Source organism: Alternaria postmessia (genome assembly GCF_024291825.1).
Source record: "Alternaria postmessia strain BMP 2775 chromosome Unknown scaffold_42, whole genome shotgun sequence".
NCBI lineage: Eukaryota > Fungi > Ascomycota > Dothideomycetes > Pleosporales > Pleosporaceae > Alternaria > Alternaria postmessia.
The window spans coordinates 210,010-223,066 of record NW_026260115.1 but is presented as its reverse complement, the minus strand read 5'-3'; the positions used below and the strand labels follow the sequence as shown (position 1 = coordinate 223,066).

General features: G+C 52.1%; 4 protein-coding genes across 4 annotated transcripts; all 4 read left to right on the top strand.

Annotated features, from left to right (window-relative positions):
• Positions 1-2,730: 2,730 nt before the first annotated feature.
• Positions 2,731-4,675, top strand: J4E82_006883 (uncharacterized protein; the record flags this gene model as incomplete). Its single annotated transcript, XM_051733134.1, has 2 exons — positions 2,731-3,543; positions 3,596-4,675. 2 exons carry the CDS (start codon positions 2,731-2,733, stop codon positions 4,673-4,675), a joined length of 1,893 nt encoding a protein of 630 aa, XP_051587171.1.
• A 666-nt stretch (positions 4,676-5,341) lies between these two features.
• UBC2 (Ubiquitin-conjugating enzyme E2 2) lies at positions 5,342-6,071 on the top strand (the record flags this gene model as incomplete). Its single annotated transcript, XM_051733133.1, has 4 exons — positions 5,342-5,383; positions 5,466-5,530; positions 5,658-5,882; positions 5,948-6,071. The coding sequence occupies 4 exons, from the start codon at positions 5,342-5,344 to the stop codon at positions 6,069-6,071; spliced, it is 456 nt and encodes a 151-aa protein (XP_051587170.1).
• A 362-nt stretch (positions 6,072-6,433) lies between these two features.
• On the top strand, positions 6,434-10,009 carry KLP1 (Kinesin heavy chain; the record flags this gene model as incomplete). Its single annotated transcript, XM_051733132.1, has 6 exons — positions 6,434-6,863; positions 6,928-6,941; positions 6,997-7,101; positions 7,172-9,349; positions 9,403-9,680; positions 9,739-10,009. The coding sequence occupies 6 exons, from the start codon at positions 6,434-6,436 to the stop codon at positions 10,007-10,009; spliced, it is 3,276 nt and encodes a 1,091-aa protein (XP_051587169.1).
• Positions 10,010-11,026: 1,017 nt separating this feature from the next.
• On the top strand, positions 11,027-13,018 carry J4E82_006880 (uncharacterized protein; the record flags this gene model as incomplete). The annotated part of the gene is made up of 4 exons (XM_051733131.1): positions 11,027-11,267; positions 11,355-11,655; positions 11,716-12,853; positions 12,920-13,018. 4 exons carry the CDS (start codon positions 11,027-11,029, stop codon positions 13,016-13,018), a joined length of 1,779 nt encoding a protein of 592 aa, XP_051587168.1.
• Between the last annotated feature and the right edge of the window lie 39 nt (positions 13,019-13,057).

Here is a 13,057-nt window from a genome sequence, read left to right as displayed (position 1 = left end):
TGGAAGGGGAGAAGAGAGATCATGACCAGGTTCGTTAGATGGTCCAAGAACAAGCTACGAATGTCTAAATAGGATGTAATCATATCAAGTCATGATGAGGAGAAGCACGATCTCCTCAATTTCTAGAAGATCTGTTATCGAGAAGCGCACATCCAGACGTGGCCATAGATAATGACATTCATACAACAAAGCGTATCAGGCTTCCCCTTTCGAAAGAGCGCTGTCTGGCTGTACTTATCAGCCATATCGGAGAGATTTGCCATGTGATAAAGATGCAAGTCCATTACGAGTCGGGGTAAGTCGCAACGTATGCGCTGGAAGCCACACTCACCAATCGGACATGACGTGCATATCAGAAAAAATCATGAAGTTCTTCGGGTAGCGCATGTGGAGCGAAACGAGTGGCGCCTCGACGCACTGCGAGATGAGAGTCCGTCGCCCGTGGAATTGGTAACGGGTCGTCGCGTCATCACCAACCGGGCCGTCGCTCTTCGGGCGACGAACCGCCGGATAGGTTATCAGGAATCATTCGTGAGGTCGGGAAAGGGCCATTGCCAAGAGCCTGACACTCGGATCACACGCAGGCTGATTATCTTCGGGGCGGATAGCGATTGGCTCATGATCTGCTTGTTGGAGGCCTCGTGACGATGTCTTGACATTGCATTGACAAACTGGAAGGACCGCCAGGAGGCGAAGTCGTGCGTCGACGAGCTGGCTAGCGTATGTGGAGATGAAGCTGACGCAGCGCTGCAAGAATGTTTTATCAATCATACCAGTTGAGCACGAAGGGCTGGTCGTTGCGCAAGTGGGGAAGATTGTTATCGAGATCATATGGACTTTATGCCCGGTCATGGCTAAACGATCCAGAGGAGAGATTTGGTGGCGTCCATTTGACAGATTGATTGCATGTTGTGTAAGTCCAGCTGTGTAGGAGGGTAGGGACAGACTGATATCGATTGAGTTGTAGTGTGTGGTAAGCTATTATTTGTGGGACCTTGGACCCTTGAACGAAGTAATCCACTACAAATGTGAACATGCCAACGGAATGTGGGTAGACAAAGGAATTTGATACGAAATGAACATTTGGCAGTATTCTGGCAGTAGAAACTATCGCCTAAGGTTGTAATCATACAGGAAGGCGGCGCGATCTAGCCCTTGAGTCGATAGACAAGCTCATCGCGTGGAGGTAGGTGCATCTGGGGTGTGGACACGATGGATATGCTCCGACGCTACCCTTGCCCCTGCACATCTCTTACCGAGCATCGCATGTACCACGAGACATCTTCGAATTTGGCCGCGACTGATACGACGTGTAAAGCATTCCTTGGCAGTCAGTGCCAGCTCATCGCTGCTTGAGTAACTTGAGAGGGGTTTTGCCGGCTGGACCACAGAAGAGGCGAGGAAGCTTTTCGTATTCACGTGGTGTCTTGTGAATCCTACGGAAAAGTTAAAAAGTTAGTGTTAGCAAATCCTCGGAGAGCCGCATGTATGCAGGTGTCGTTGGAAGCTGCAGCGCGCTATCAGTAGACTGTGGCTGCAATAGTCTTGATTCGCCAACGCAACAGGATATCTCTCGTTCCGGCTAGCTCGACGCAGGAGACGAATGACGGTGGAATCTGCAAAAACATGCGGATCCTCCGCAACGCTTCGGTCGCCGTATGATCCGGTCGCGAAAGTGTACACCGGTGGAGCCTGGAGGTCTTCAGTGTTCGTATGCCAGACAACCACGGATGTATGAGCGATGTTCCGAACTCTTGACCGAGGGGATGGCGGCTGCAATAACGGTGGCGGTGATTCTTGATAACGTGTCATGCAGTTCGACAAGTGGCTACTGTAAATCATGGCTGAATATTGTCGAGATGCGTGCGCGGAGACGGGAGGAGTCGAGCAAGACGAGCGACTAGACCCCTACGCTAAGGTATGGTCTGCCAAGCCTGTTCTTTCCCAAACTTCCACGAGCTTCCTCACGCGCTCACAGTCCGAAACCATTAGTATGCCCGGCTCCTACTTGGCATTGATTGGATCGACTGTGCTGCATACAAGCCCTATGTCTCTGTCAATCTCGACCATGGTCGCGACTCCCCGGAGCGGACCACTCACAGTGACAATACATACGCTAGCGACGGGCATACATGCTGTACTCTCTTCTGCACATGCAAGTGCGAAGAAATCGGTAGGATGCGAGGAGATTGTCAACATTTCACACAAGCAGAGCAGAGTAGTAAACTCTCGGGTGAGATGGAAGATTACTAGGCGCTATTAAATCATGGCTACGTACTCAAGTAATATGTCGACGCAGAACAGATCGCGTGCTCGATAAGACGTAATTGTTGATCTTGGGAAAATCGAGCTGCGGTTGGTCGGGCCTTCTGATGCCAGGGCGGTGTGGTGTGTTCAAGCTTATTCATGGATGAAGGTGTGATTTCGCCATCGCACGTGCGCTAGACTAGGCGTGATTGGAGCGTGGATTGCGTGACCGCTGCCCGTGGTAGTCACCACCCAACTTATTGTAGAATGCGTCACCTAGGGTTACACTTTCCCCACATACACCGTGCGGCCGAGACGACGTCCGGGGCGTCGCCTTCCTTATCTATAAAGGAATCCGTGCCCTCACTCCAACAAGAGTTTGCACACCACAAAGCTTCCTACCTTCACCTATTCTCCAGGTAACTGCTCGAAGCAATCAGTCCAAGATACAATATTACATATTCCATCCATTGCCACCACAATATGGCACCAAGTCTCTTGCTAGACCCAGAGTCGCCGCCCTCATCTCATGTCCACGCAGTCAAGCAACCCTTCCACCACGACGGGAGTATCTCGCTCAAGGACGCCCAGGCTTCTGTCGGCGACGACTTTTCTTTTTCTTCCACAGCCATGAACGGTAATGGTAACGGCAGTGTCAACAGCAACAATGGCTTTTCATCTGGCAATGGTTTCTCAGATGCTCTTCAAGACGGACGCGATTTCGTTACTGCACAAACTCTTCGTCAGCAATCTGAAAGCTATGCAACTCAGACTCGCACCATGGGGGACGGAAAGCGTCCCAACATCTTGTACATTATGGCCGATCAGATGGCTGCACCCATGCTAAAGTTCAATGACCCAGAGTCAGTTATCAAGACACCTCATCTTGATGAGCTTGCCAGGACCGGCGTCAACTTTGCGAGCGCTTATTGCAACTCACCCTTGTGCGCACCGTCTAGGTTCACCATGTGCAGTGGCCAGCTGCCGTCCAAAATTGGCGGCTATGATAACGCTTCCATCCTAAGTCCAGAGATTCCTACCTACGCCCACTACCTCCGCCGAGAAGGCTACGAGACTGCGCTCGCAGGAAAGATGCACTTTATTGGCCCTGATCAGCTCCACGGATTTGAGCACCGACTCACCTCCGACATCTATCCCGGTGACCTCGGATGGTCTGTCAACTGGGACAAGCCAGAGGAGCGCCAGGAATGGTACCACAACATGTCTTCGGTCATGCAAGCCGGACCTTGTGTGCGATCCAACCAGCTCGACTATGATGAGGATGTCATGCACAAGGTAGGAAACTTTGCACTCAAGTAGACGAAATCTTGCTCACACATACCTCCAGGCCCAACAGTACCTTTACGATTACGTTCGATCAGACCCTGAGACTCGGCGACCTTTCGCTTTGACCATCTCTCTGACCCACCCACACGACCCTTATACCATGATTCAGGAGTACTGGGATCGATATGAAGGCGTCGATATCCCTTTGCCCAAGGTTGAGATCGCACAAGAGAACCAGGACTCTCACTCCAAGCGTCTGCTCCAGACCATCGATCTGTGGGACAATCCTGTCCCGGATGAGGCGAAAATCCGCGCTCGCCGTGCCTACTTCGCCGCGTGCAGCTTTGTTGACGACCAGGTTGGCAAGCTTGTCAGGCTCCTCAAGAACTGCCAGCTAGACAAGGACACCATTATTGTCTTTTCCGGAGACCACGGCGACATGCTTGGCGAGAGGAGCTTGTGGTACAAGATGAGTTGGTACGAGAACAGTGCACGAGTACCGATGATTATCAACGGACCCAACATCGCGCCAAAGAAGGTTAATGAGTCGGTATCAACCATGGATCTTCTACCAACTTTTGTCGACCTAGCTGGTGGACAAGTCGATGAGCGCCTTCCATTGGACGGCTCTAGTCTTCATGACTACCTTGTTTCAGATAAACCAGGCAAGGATGAGGTATTTGGTGAGTACATGGGTGAAGGCACCGTCACGCCCACGTACATGATCCGTCGCAACCAGTGGAAGTTTACCTATTCTCTTGTAGACGGCCCACAACTCTACAATCTTGTGGAAGACCCGCAAGAGCTGCAAGACCTCGCTACCTCGACGGAGCCTCAAAACCAGAAGATGCTAGCCAAGTTTGAAGCCGAGGCGCGCGAGAAGTGGGACTTCAAGACCATCCACAACGACGTTGTGCGAAGTCAGCGCATGCGCCAGCTTGCTTGCAGCGCGTTGAAGATTGGCCGCAAGGAGTCTTGGGACTACCAACCGCCGGCCAATGACAAAGACCGCTTCATCCGTTCCCACATTCCTCTGGATGAGCTTGAACGTCGCGCCCGCTTCCCGATCGTGGATTATCTGGGCCGCGAGAAGTCAGCTTCAGCATCTCATCATGGTCTTGCTGGGGCCAAGGGCCAGTGAGAGTACGCTCCCGTGTTGAGCGCGCATGACGATTTCCTTCTTCGACCAATTTGTGTCGCTACTGGTGCTGGATGTCTCCAACATTTCAACACTACTTTGTAGCGTCTTCTCCTTATGTCTTCTAGCGACTCATGGCGTTATGAATTTACGGCGCGGGATGTGTACTGCCGAGCGCTCTGCATGCAGCGTGATCAGAATGAGCCGCATTAATGGTGTTTGGGAGCATTTGAAGGCGTGTCGTCTTGGCGATTTATCTGATATTCATGAGGCCCAGAGCGAGACACAGACGATGATCAGCCTGGCTATCTCTAACAAGTATGATAATAAAAACTTGATAAGTTATCTTCATCATGATGTAAAAAAAAAAAGAATATGCTACTATCGAGCGTTCTGGATTAAGTGTTGTGATATTTGAAAGAGGGGAGAGGTAATCGCGAGGAGCACGATTGGAAGGTTGCGATAAGCTAGGTTTCACCTACACGTGAGGTGGCGTTCGCCTCCACAAGCCGAGAGAGACCGACAGCGGAAGGTGCCCAGCAGTGACGCCTGTAACCAACTCGGTACAACACCAACCTCAGTCACAGCTACATAGACCACCTCTGCACAGATCCAGACGTCTGCTTCTGATCGACCACCTGCAGCTTTGTTCATCGCCCGCGCGCCATCATGTCTACTGCAGCCCGCCGCCGCTTGATGCGCGACTTCAAGGTACGCCGACAGTGCAAGCACAGCAAGCTCTGGATGCTTGCGAAACATGTTCAGCAGAGCACACAACTGACAGCAAGTACAGCGCATGCAAACCGACCCGCCTGCCGGCGTCTCTGCTTCTCCAGTTGCAGACAATGTCATGACTTGGTACGCTTCACCGCATCCACCCCGCACGCGACCTCGAGTATGGCGGACATGAAGCCACTTCCGTGCTTGGGACAGACAACAGCGGCATGCATACGCATTTTGAACTTTAAAACTGACATATACACAGGAATGCAGTCATTATCGGCCCCGCTGACACGCCGTTCGAAGATGGAACCTTCCGCCTTATCATGCATTTCGAAGAAGCGTATCCCAACAAGCCGCCGGGTGTCAAGTTCATCAGCCAGATGTTTCACCCCAACGTATACGGAACGGGCGAGCTGTGTTTGGACATTCTCCAAAACCGATGGTCGCCCACGTACGATGTCGCGGCCATCTTGACGAGTATTCAGAGGTACGTCAGAGGAGGGCGATGACTGGACTGTTAGCATGGTGCGGGACATGTACTGACAAGCGCAGTCTGCTGAACGACCCAAACACATCGTCCCCCGCTAACGTCGAAGCGTCGAACCTGTACAAAGAGAACCGCAAGGAATACACCAAGCGTGTGCGCGAGACAGTGGAGAAGAGCTGGGAGGATTGAGGGTGCGGCTAGAATATGAATATCACGACACGACGGCATGGGATGGAGTTATTACGGGACAGGGACAATGTCATATCTGTTACTGGCAGCTCAGTGGCTTTGATCTCGAGCTTTTCCAGCGTGGCGTTTGGCTCGATGGTTTATATCTTTCAGCGACGTAGCTAATATACGTCTGTTTTGGTTGGAGTCATTCACCGATGCCCAGTGTCTTTGTTGCTCCACTAATGCAGGGATTCCCGGATTGGTTGTCTTGGGTGCAATCAGCGCAGAGCCGCATGCTTCCGTGATTGATACTACGACTTGAGTAGATGCAAGCAGACCAGACTTGGATTTGGCAGTAAGCGAGGATTGCATGCTCAAGCATGCTCCAGGTCGAGTTGCGTCACAGGCGCTGGCTGCGGGGAGGAGGAAGGCGCGCTATGGGCATGCAGACCCTGGCCGATGTATCAACACAAGCCGAAGCCTGCATCTCTACAATAGGCCGGTTTCAACGCAACATCGACTCCCTCACCGCGCGCCCTCGTACTGCTGCCCTCTTTGTTTCTTCTGGTGCGCTTAGCTTGGGATCCCCGGCGTGCACCGAGACCGTTTCCGTGGCCGTTTCATCAGTTCCCCTTAACCATAGCGGGGCCTGTAATTACCCACCTCCACGCGCCGAGACAGTCAGGGACGTGACGGTGCCACAACATACCCTCCCGTTGGGGCTGCAGCGACACCTGCACCCAAAACGCGAGAGCAGCAAACAGAGCGAGGCCTCTGGGCCGCAACGCCTGAACCCCCAGCAATCATGTCGTGAGTAGCTCTGGCGATACCGGCGAAGAGGGGTGAGAGACACGGCTAACAAAATGGGCGACAGGAACACAATCAAAGGTGCGCCCCATACGACAGGTGTACCATTTCATGGAATGACGAGTACTGACGGTAGGACAATGTAGTGGTGGCGCGGTTCCGTCCGCAGAACAAGATCGAGATAGCCAGCGGCGGAGAGCCCATCGTTGAATTCAAAAACGATGACACATGTACGATCCAGGTACGGCATGCCAGCTCCATAGACACATGTCCAAACCAACCAACAAGAGTCGCTGACACCATGTGTGTAGTCGAAAGAGGCCTCTGGCGCCTTTACTTTCGATCGCGTCTTCGACATGAACTCCAAGCAGGCCGACGTCTTCGATTACTCTATTCGCCCCACTGTCGACGATATCCTGAACGGATACAATGGAACAGTCTTCGCTTACGGCCAGACTGGAGCGGGAAAGTCGTATACAATGATGGGTAGCGACATGGACGACGAGGTCGGAAAGGGTGTCATCCCACGTATCATCCAGCAGATCTTCGCAAGCATCTTGGCCTCACCGAGCAACATCGAATACACCGTTCGCGTCAGCTACATGGAGATCTACATGGAGCGCATTCGAGATCTCTTGGTCCCACAAAACGATAACCTGCCCGTGCACGAAGAGAAGAACAGAGGAGTCTACGTCAAGGGGCTCCTGGAGGTGTACGTATCGAGCGAGGATGAAGTCTACGAGGTTCTCAGAAGGGGTGGGTCGGCACGAGCCGTCTCAGCAACCAACATGAACGCCGAATCCTCACGATCGCATTCCATCTTTGTCATAACAGTAAACCAAAAGAACGTCGAGACGGGCTCATTGAAGAGCGGGCAGCTCTTCTTGGTTGATTTGGCCGGTTCTGAGAAGGTTGGCAAGACCGGAGCGAGCGGGCAGACCTTGGAGGAAGCAAAGAAGATCAACAAGAGTTTGAGTGCCTTGGGTATGGTCATCAACTGTTTGACCGACAGCAAAACACAGCATATTCCCTACCGAGACTCGAAGCTTACACGTATCCTTCAAGAATCACTTGGTGGTAACTCTCGGACAACTCTCATTATCAATTGTTCGCCAAGTAGCTACAACGATATCGAAACCCTGGGTACACTTCGATTCGGTATGCGAGCCAAGACCATCAAGAACAAGGCCAAGGTCAACGCTGAGCTCAGTCCCGCCGAGCTCAAGGCTATGCTCAAGAAGGTGCAAGGCCAGATGACGACGTTTGAAAGTTATATTGGTACGCTCGAAGGCGAAGTGACGCTCTGGCGTCAAGGAGAGACTGTTCCCAAGGAGAAGTGGGTTCCCCCTCTAGAGGTTGCTCCATCATCAGGCAAGAAATCAGCAGCAGCACCGCGTCCAGGAACGCCATCAAGACTGGAAGCAACAAGAAACTCGGAGACGCCAACGCCACGACCAGACTCGCGAATGGACCTAGACCGCGCAGGCACACCAAGCATACCTCTGGACAAGGACGAGAAGGACGATTTCTTGCGAAGGGAAAACGAGCTGCAGGATCAAGTTGCAGAAAAAGAATCACAGCTTGCCAAAGCTGAAGACCAGCTCAAATCTGCCAAAGAAGAGCTTCAGTACTACAAGGAACGGGACGCGAAGACAAACAAGGAGAACGAACGAATGACTATGGAGATCAACGAGATGCGAATGCAGGTTGAGAAGATTCAGTTCGAAAGCAAGGAGCAACAAATCACCATGGACGGATTGAAGGAGGCCAATTCTGAACTCACCTCCGAGCTGGACGAGGTCAAGCAACAACTCCTGGATGCTAAGATGAACGCCAAGGAGACGTCTGCTGCTATGGATGAGAAGAAGAGGAAGAAGGCTGAAGCCATGGCGCAGATGATGGCTGGCTTCGACCTCGGCGGTGAGGTCTTCAGCGATAACGAGCGAACGATACGAAAGATCATTGAGCAGCTAGATCAACTCCATGATATGAGCTCATCTGGCGAAGCGATCGCTCCTGATGCGATCAAGGATATACGAGAGAAGATTGCTGAAACGCAAGGCATTGTACGACAAGCCGAGCTCTCTCTTACTGCACGCAGTGAGGAGGACAGCACATATGCCAAGCGCCGCGAAGCACTCGAGGCACGCTGCGAGACCCTGCAAAGTCAATACGAGGAACTCCTTGAAGGCAACCTCTCAGAGCAAGACAAGGAGGAGCTCAAGGCACGACTTGCCGATGCCTACTCTGCCCGACAAGAAGGCAACCTCGAGCTAGTAGAGAGCCTCAAGCAGGATACTGCACGCATGTTAGAAGAGAACCAGAAGCTCAAGACCGAGAACGAAAGCCTGCAACAGCGCATCAAGAGTGGCGCCATTGCCAACGGTGTCGCAAACGGCATCAACGGCAAGACTGTACAACAGCAAATCGCTGAGTTCGACAACATGAAGAAAAGCCTCATGCGCGACCTCCAGAACCGGTGTGAACGAGTCAGTGGACCATCGAGACTATCTATCGCAGACGTCGTGCTAATAAACTACAGGTTGTCGAGCTTGAAATCTCCCTAGACGAGACGCGTGAGCAATACAACAACGTGCTCCGTACATCCAACAACCGCGCGCAGCAGAAGAAGATGATGTTCCTAGAAAGAAATCTCGAGCAGCTTACGGTTGTTCAGAGACAGCTTGTGGAGCAGAATAGCAGCTTGAAGAAGGAGGTTGCTATTGCTGAGCGTAAACTCATGGCGAGGAACGAGAGAATACAGAGTCTGGAATCTTTGCTACAAGACTCGCAGGAGAAGCTCACAGCAGCCAATCACCGGTATGTCATACTCACCCTTCAAACTACTTTGTCTTGGTACTAACAAGCCCGCTCACAGATTCGAAGCCCAACTCACAGCCGTAAAAGAGCGTCTCGAATCTGCCAAAGCCGGTTCTACACGCGGTCTCGGCTCCCCCGCTGGCGGCGCCAGTTACGCTGGTTTCGGCGGCGTCGGCAGTCGTATTGCTAAGCCTCTTCGTGGCGGAGGTGGCGGACCTGTGGCTGATGGGCCTGTTCTTCCTGTTATTGGTAATCTGCAGAAGCAGGACGGTGACGGAGGGGAGGCTAATAAGGGAAAGAGGACGAGTTGGTTTTTCAACCAGCGGTAGGGGGGATGTGACGAAGACATGAATGGAAGGTGGGATGGATACGAGAAGGCACTTGAGGGTGACGGACTTGGAATGGGATGGGCGTAGGGATTATGGTGGAGGACAGGGTGTTCATGGTGCTCAACGATGGACGAGGAATGGGATGGAATGGGACGGGATGAAGAGCATGCTGAATTGATTCATGCACGCGAACTCGGTTCTTTGGGGCGGGCGTCTTTGGCTTCGCTGCTGCCGCGCTGTTTTGCGTAACCTTTATACCATAGATTCATTATCTTTGAATACCTTGAGAGGGAGTATCCACGCATCGTTCCCCTGATCAGACTTCCCTCTTCTCCTTCTAAATCATGTAATGCGTATCAGTTGACGTATAGCTAGGCAAGGTTACTTGATCGTATAGGCTACTTGGAAGATCGCCTGTATCTTAACGCAATCCGAACCCCGTCAATCCGCACCAACCCAAGCTCACAGATGCATCACGGAAGATAGCAGCCGCTTGCCAAGTCCACCAGTTCCACGTTCCACACTGCGGGGTCATCGAGTTTGGTTTACCGGTAACATACTAGCTACACGAGTAGCTATTTCTTCACGATGTCGCTAGAATCGAGTCAGTCTTGACATGCGCCACCCTGGGCCCAGATCATCACCACGCTAAAGTTGCTATCAATTCCCCGCACTCACTGACGGCACTACCCCGGATTTCGCTTGTATTAGACACGATAGTTAGGGTGAGTGGGTCGAATGTGGGCTCGAGATGCGCTTTACTGGGCAGCTGAGATGCGTCAATTGTGCTTTTGAGGAAGCCAAGCTGAAGGGATGGAAAGACATTTCCAGGAGTGTGGGGTCGACATGGGTCAGCTTGTGCTAGGAGAAGAGAAAGCAGGGATGGATGCAGATATAGGACGGGACCTGTCTCTGTTGTTTGGGGGGGGGGGTATAGAAGACATCCGTAAACTCAACATATCTTCCTAGCAATCGTTCAACCAAGCTTAATAAAAACAAACACAAACGGCTGAATTTATGGCTTCGGATACTATCCACCCCGACTATGACAAGGAAAAACAGCAAGTCGGTCATCACATCGAACATGCAAACACTCATACCACCAACGACTCTGCCTATGACCTGCAGCAAGAAGTCACTCTTTCGGGTGTGGATATGAAGAATAGCCATGCACTCAAGGGAGACGATTCAGATGGCAAGGTAGAGTGGAGTGTGCGAAGTATCTTCGCTGCCATCTTCCTTGCGGCACTATATACAGGTCCGTCTCCTTTCCTCATCTCCCCAATACCATTCAAAGTATCGAACAAAAGATATATATATATATATTAACACTCGGCCTTTGCAGGCTCCCAGGTAATCCTGTACTTTACCGGCGGCTCCCTTTCCTTCATCGAAGAAGATCTCGGTCTAGCACGTGGATCTGCCTGGCTCCCCACTGCTAACATTCTTGCCATTGCCGCTGTTTGCCCGTATGCAGGCTACCTTCAGGACCTCTTCGGCAAACGCTACATTGCTCTTTTCGGGTCGTTTTGCATCTGTCTGGGATGCGCATTGATGGGTAGTGGACACAGCTTTGGACAGTTGTTGGCTGGTATGGCAATTTCCGGTGCTGGGGCTGCCACAGGGGAATTGACAGGACTTGCTGGGTATGTATACGATAAGACGAGGGCAGATCGTTACAGAACTGGACTGACATGGTGACTTAGGCTTGCAGAAGTAGTACCCGTCAAGTACCGGGGTTACTCTCTTGCTCTCGTTACGGCTTTTGTCTTGCCATTCTGCCCATACCTACTTTACGTGGAACTCTGGTCGCACAACGACGACGGCATCGGTTGGCGCTGGGGACCTTGGTGCGCGCTCATCTTCAACGGTATCGTTGGTATCGGTCTCGCCTTGACATACTTCCCTCAGAACCAGTCGCGCGGCGATGGCTTCTCGCGACGAGCAATCTTGAAGCGTATAGACTACATCGGTGGGGTTCTATCCATCACGGGACTCACTTTGTTCCTCGTAGCCCTTCAGTCTGGCGGCTACACACACCCCTGGGCCTCCGCCTATGTCCTGTGTACCATGCTCATCGGTCTAGCTCTAATCGCCGCTTGGGTGGTCTATGAAGCCAAGTACGCCCCTTACCCCATGGTTCCTGGCGAGCTCTTCAGCGGCCAACGCATCGTCGCTCTCGCATATATCGTCGCTTTCTCCGCCGGCATGAACTTTTTCTCTATCCTAAACTTCTTCCCCATCACCTTCAGCAGCGTATACACGCCAGTACCCGTTTCTATTGGACTTCGCGGCTTGGGTCCTGCTCTCATTACAGCCGTCGGTGCAATCTTTTTCAACGCCGCACTGTCTCGCTTTCCAGGTCACACAAGAGAAGTACTGTTGTTAGCTGTGAGCATTATGACGGGATTTGCAGGAGCACTAGCGTGCATGACTCCGGACAACGAGCGTGTAGTCTTGTTTCTGGGATCCATGGCTGGGTTTGGTGTGGGTGGCGTACTGGTTCCTGCTGCGACAGTTGCAATGCTCGTTTGTCCCGATGCGCTTATCACCACTGCTGCTGCCCTGTCGCTGTCTATCCGTACGGTTGGCGGAAGTATCGGGTACTCCATCTACTACAATATCTTCGCAGGAAAACTGACGACCAACTTACCCAAGTATACGGCGCAGTACGCGATCCAAGCTGGTCTTCCAGTGGAGAGTGTGGAGGCCTTTGTTGGCTTGTTCCTTACGGTGCCGGAGGAATTGGCTACGGCGGATATCGTAGGTGTTACACCAGCTGTAATCCAGGGCGCCACGATAGGAACGCGGTGGGCATACAGCGAGAGCTTGAAGTATGTTTGGGTAAGTGCATAGCGTTTTTTCGTCGTCCTTCCTGTATCACGGAGCTAACATAGCCGGACGTTCTAGTTTACGAGTATCGCTTTTGGCAGCATAGCGATTGTGTGCACGCTTCTACTTCCGAGTACCAAGAAGTACCAAACGAATCGCGTTGCTGTGCGAATCTGATTTACCAAGACAGCACATGAAATGGAGTAACTTGGGGAT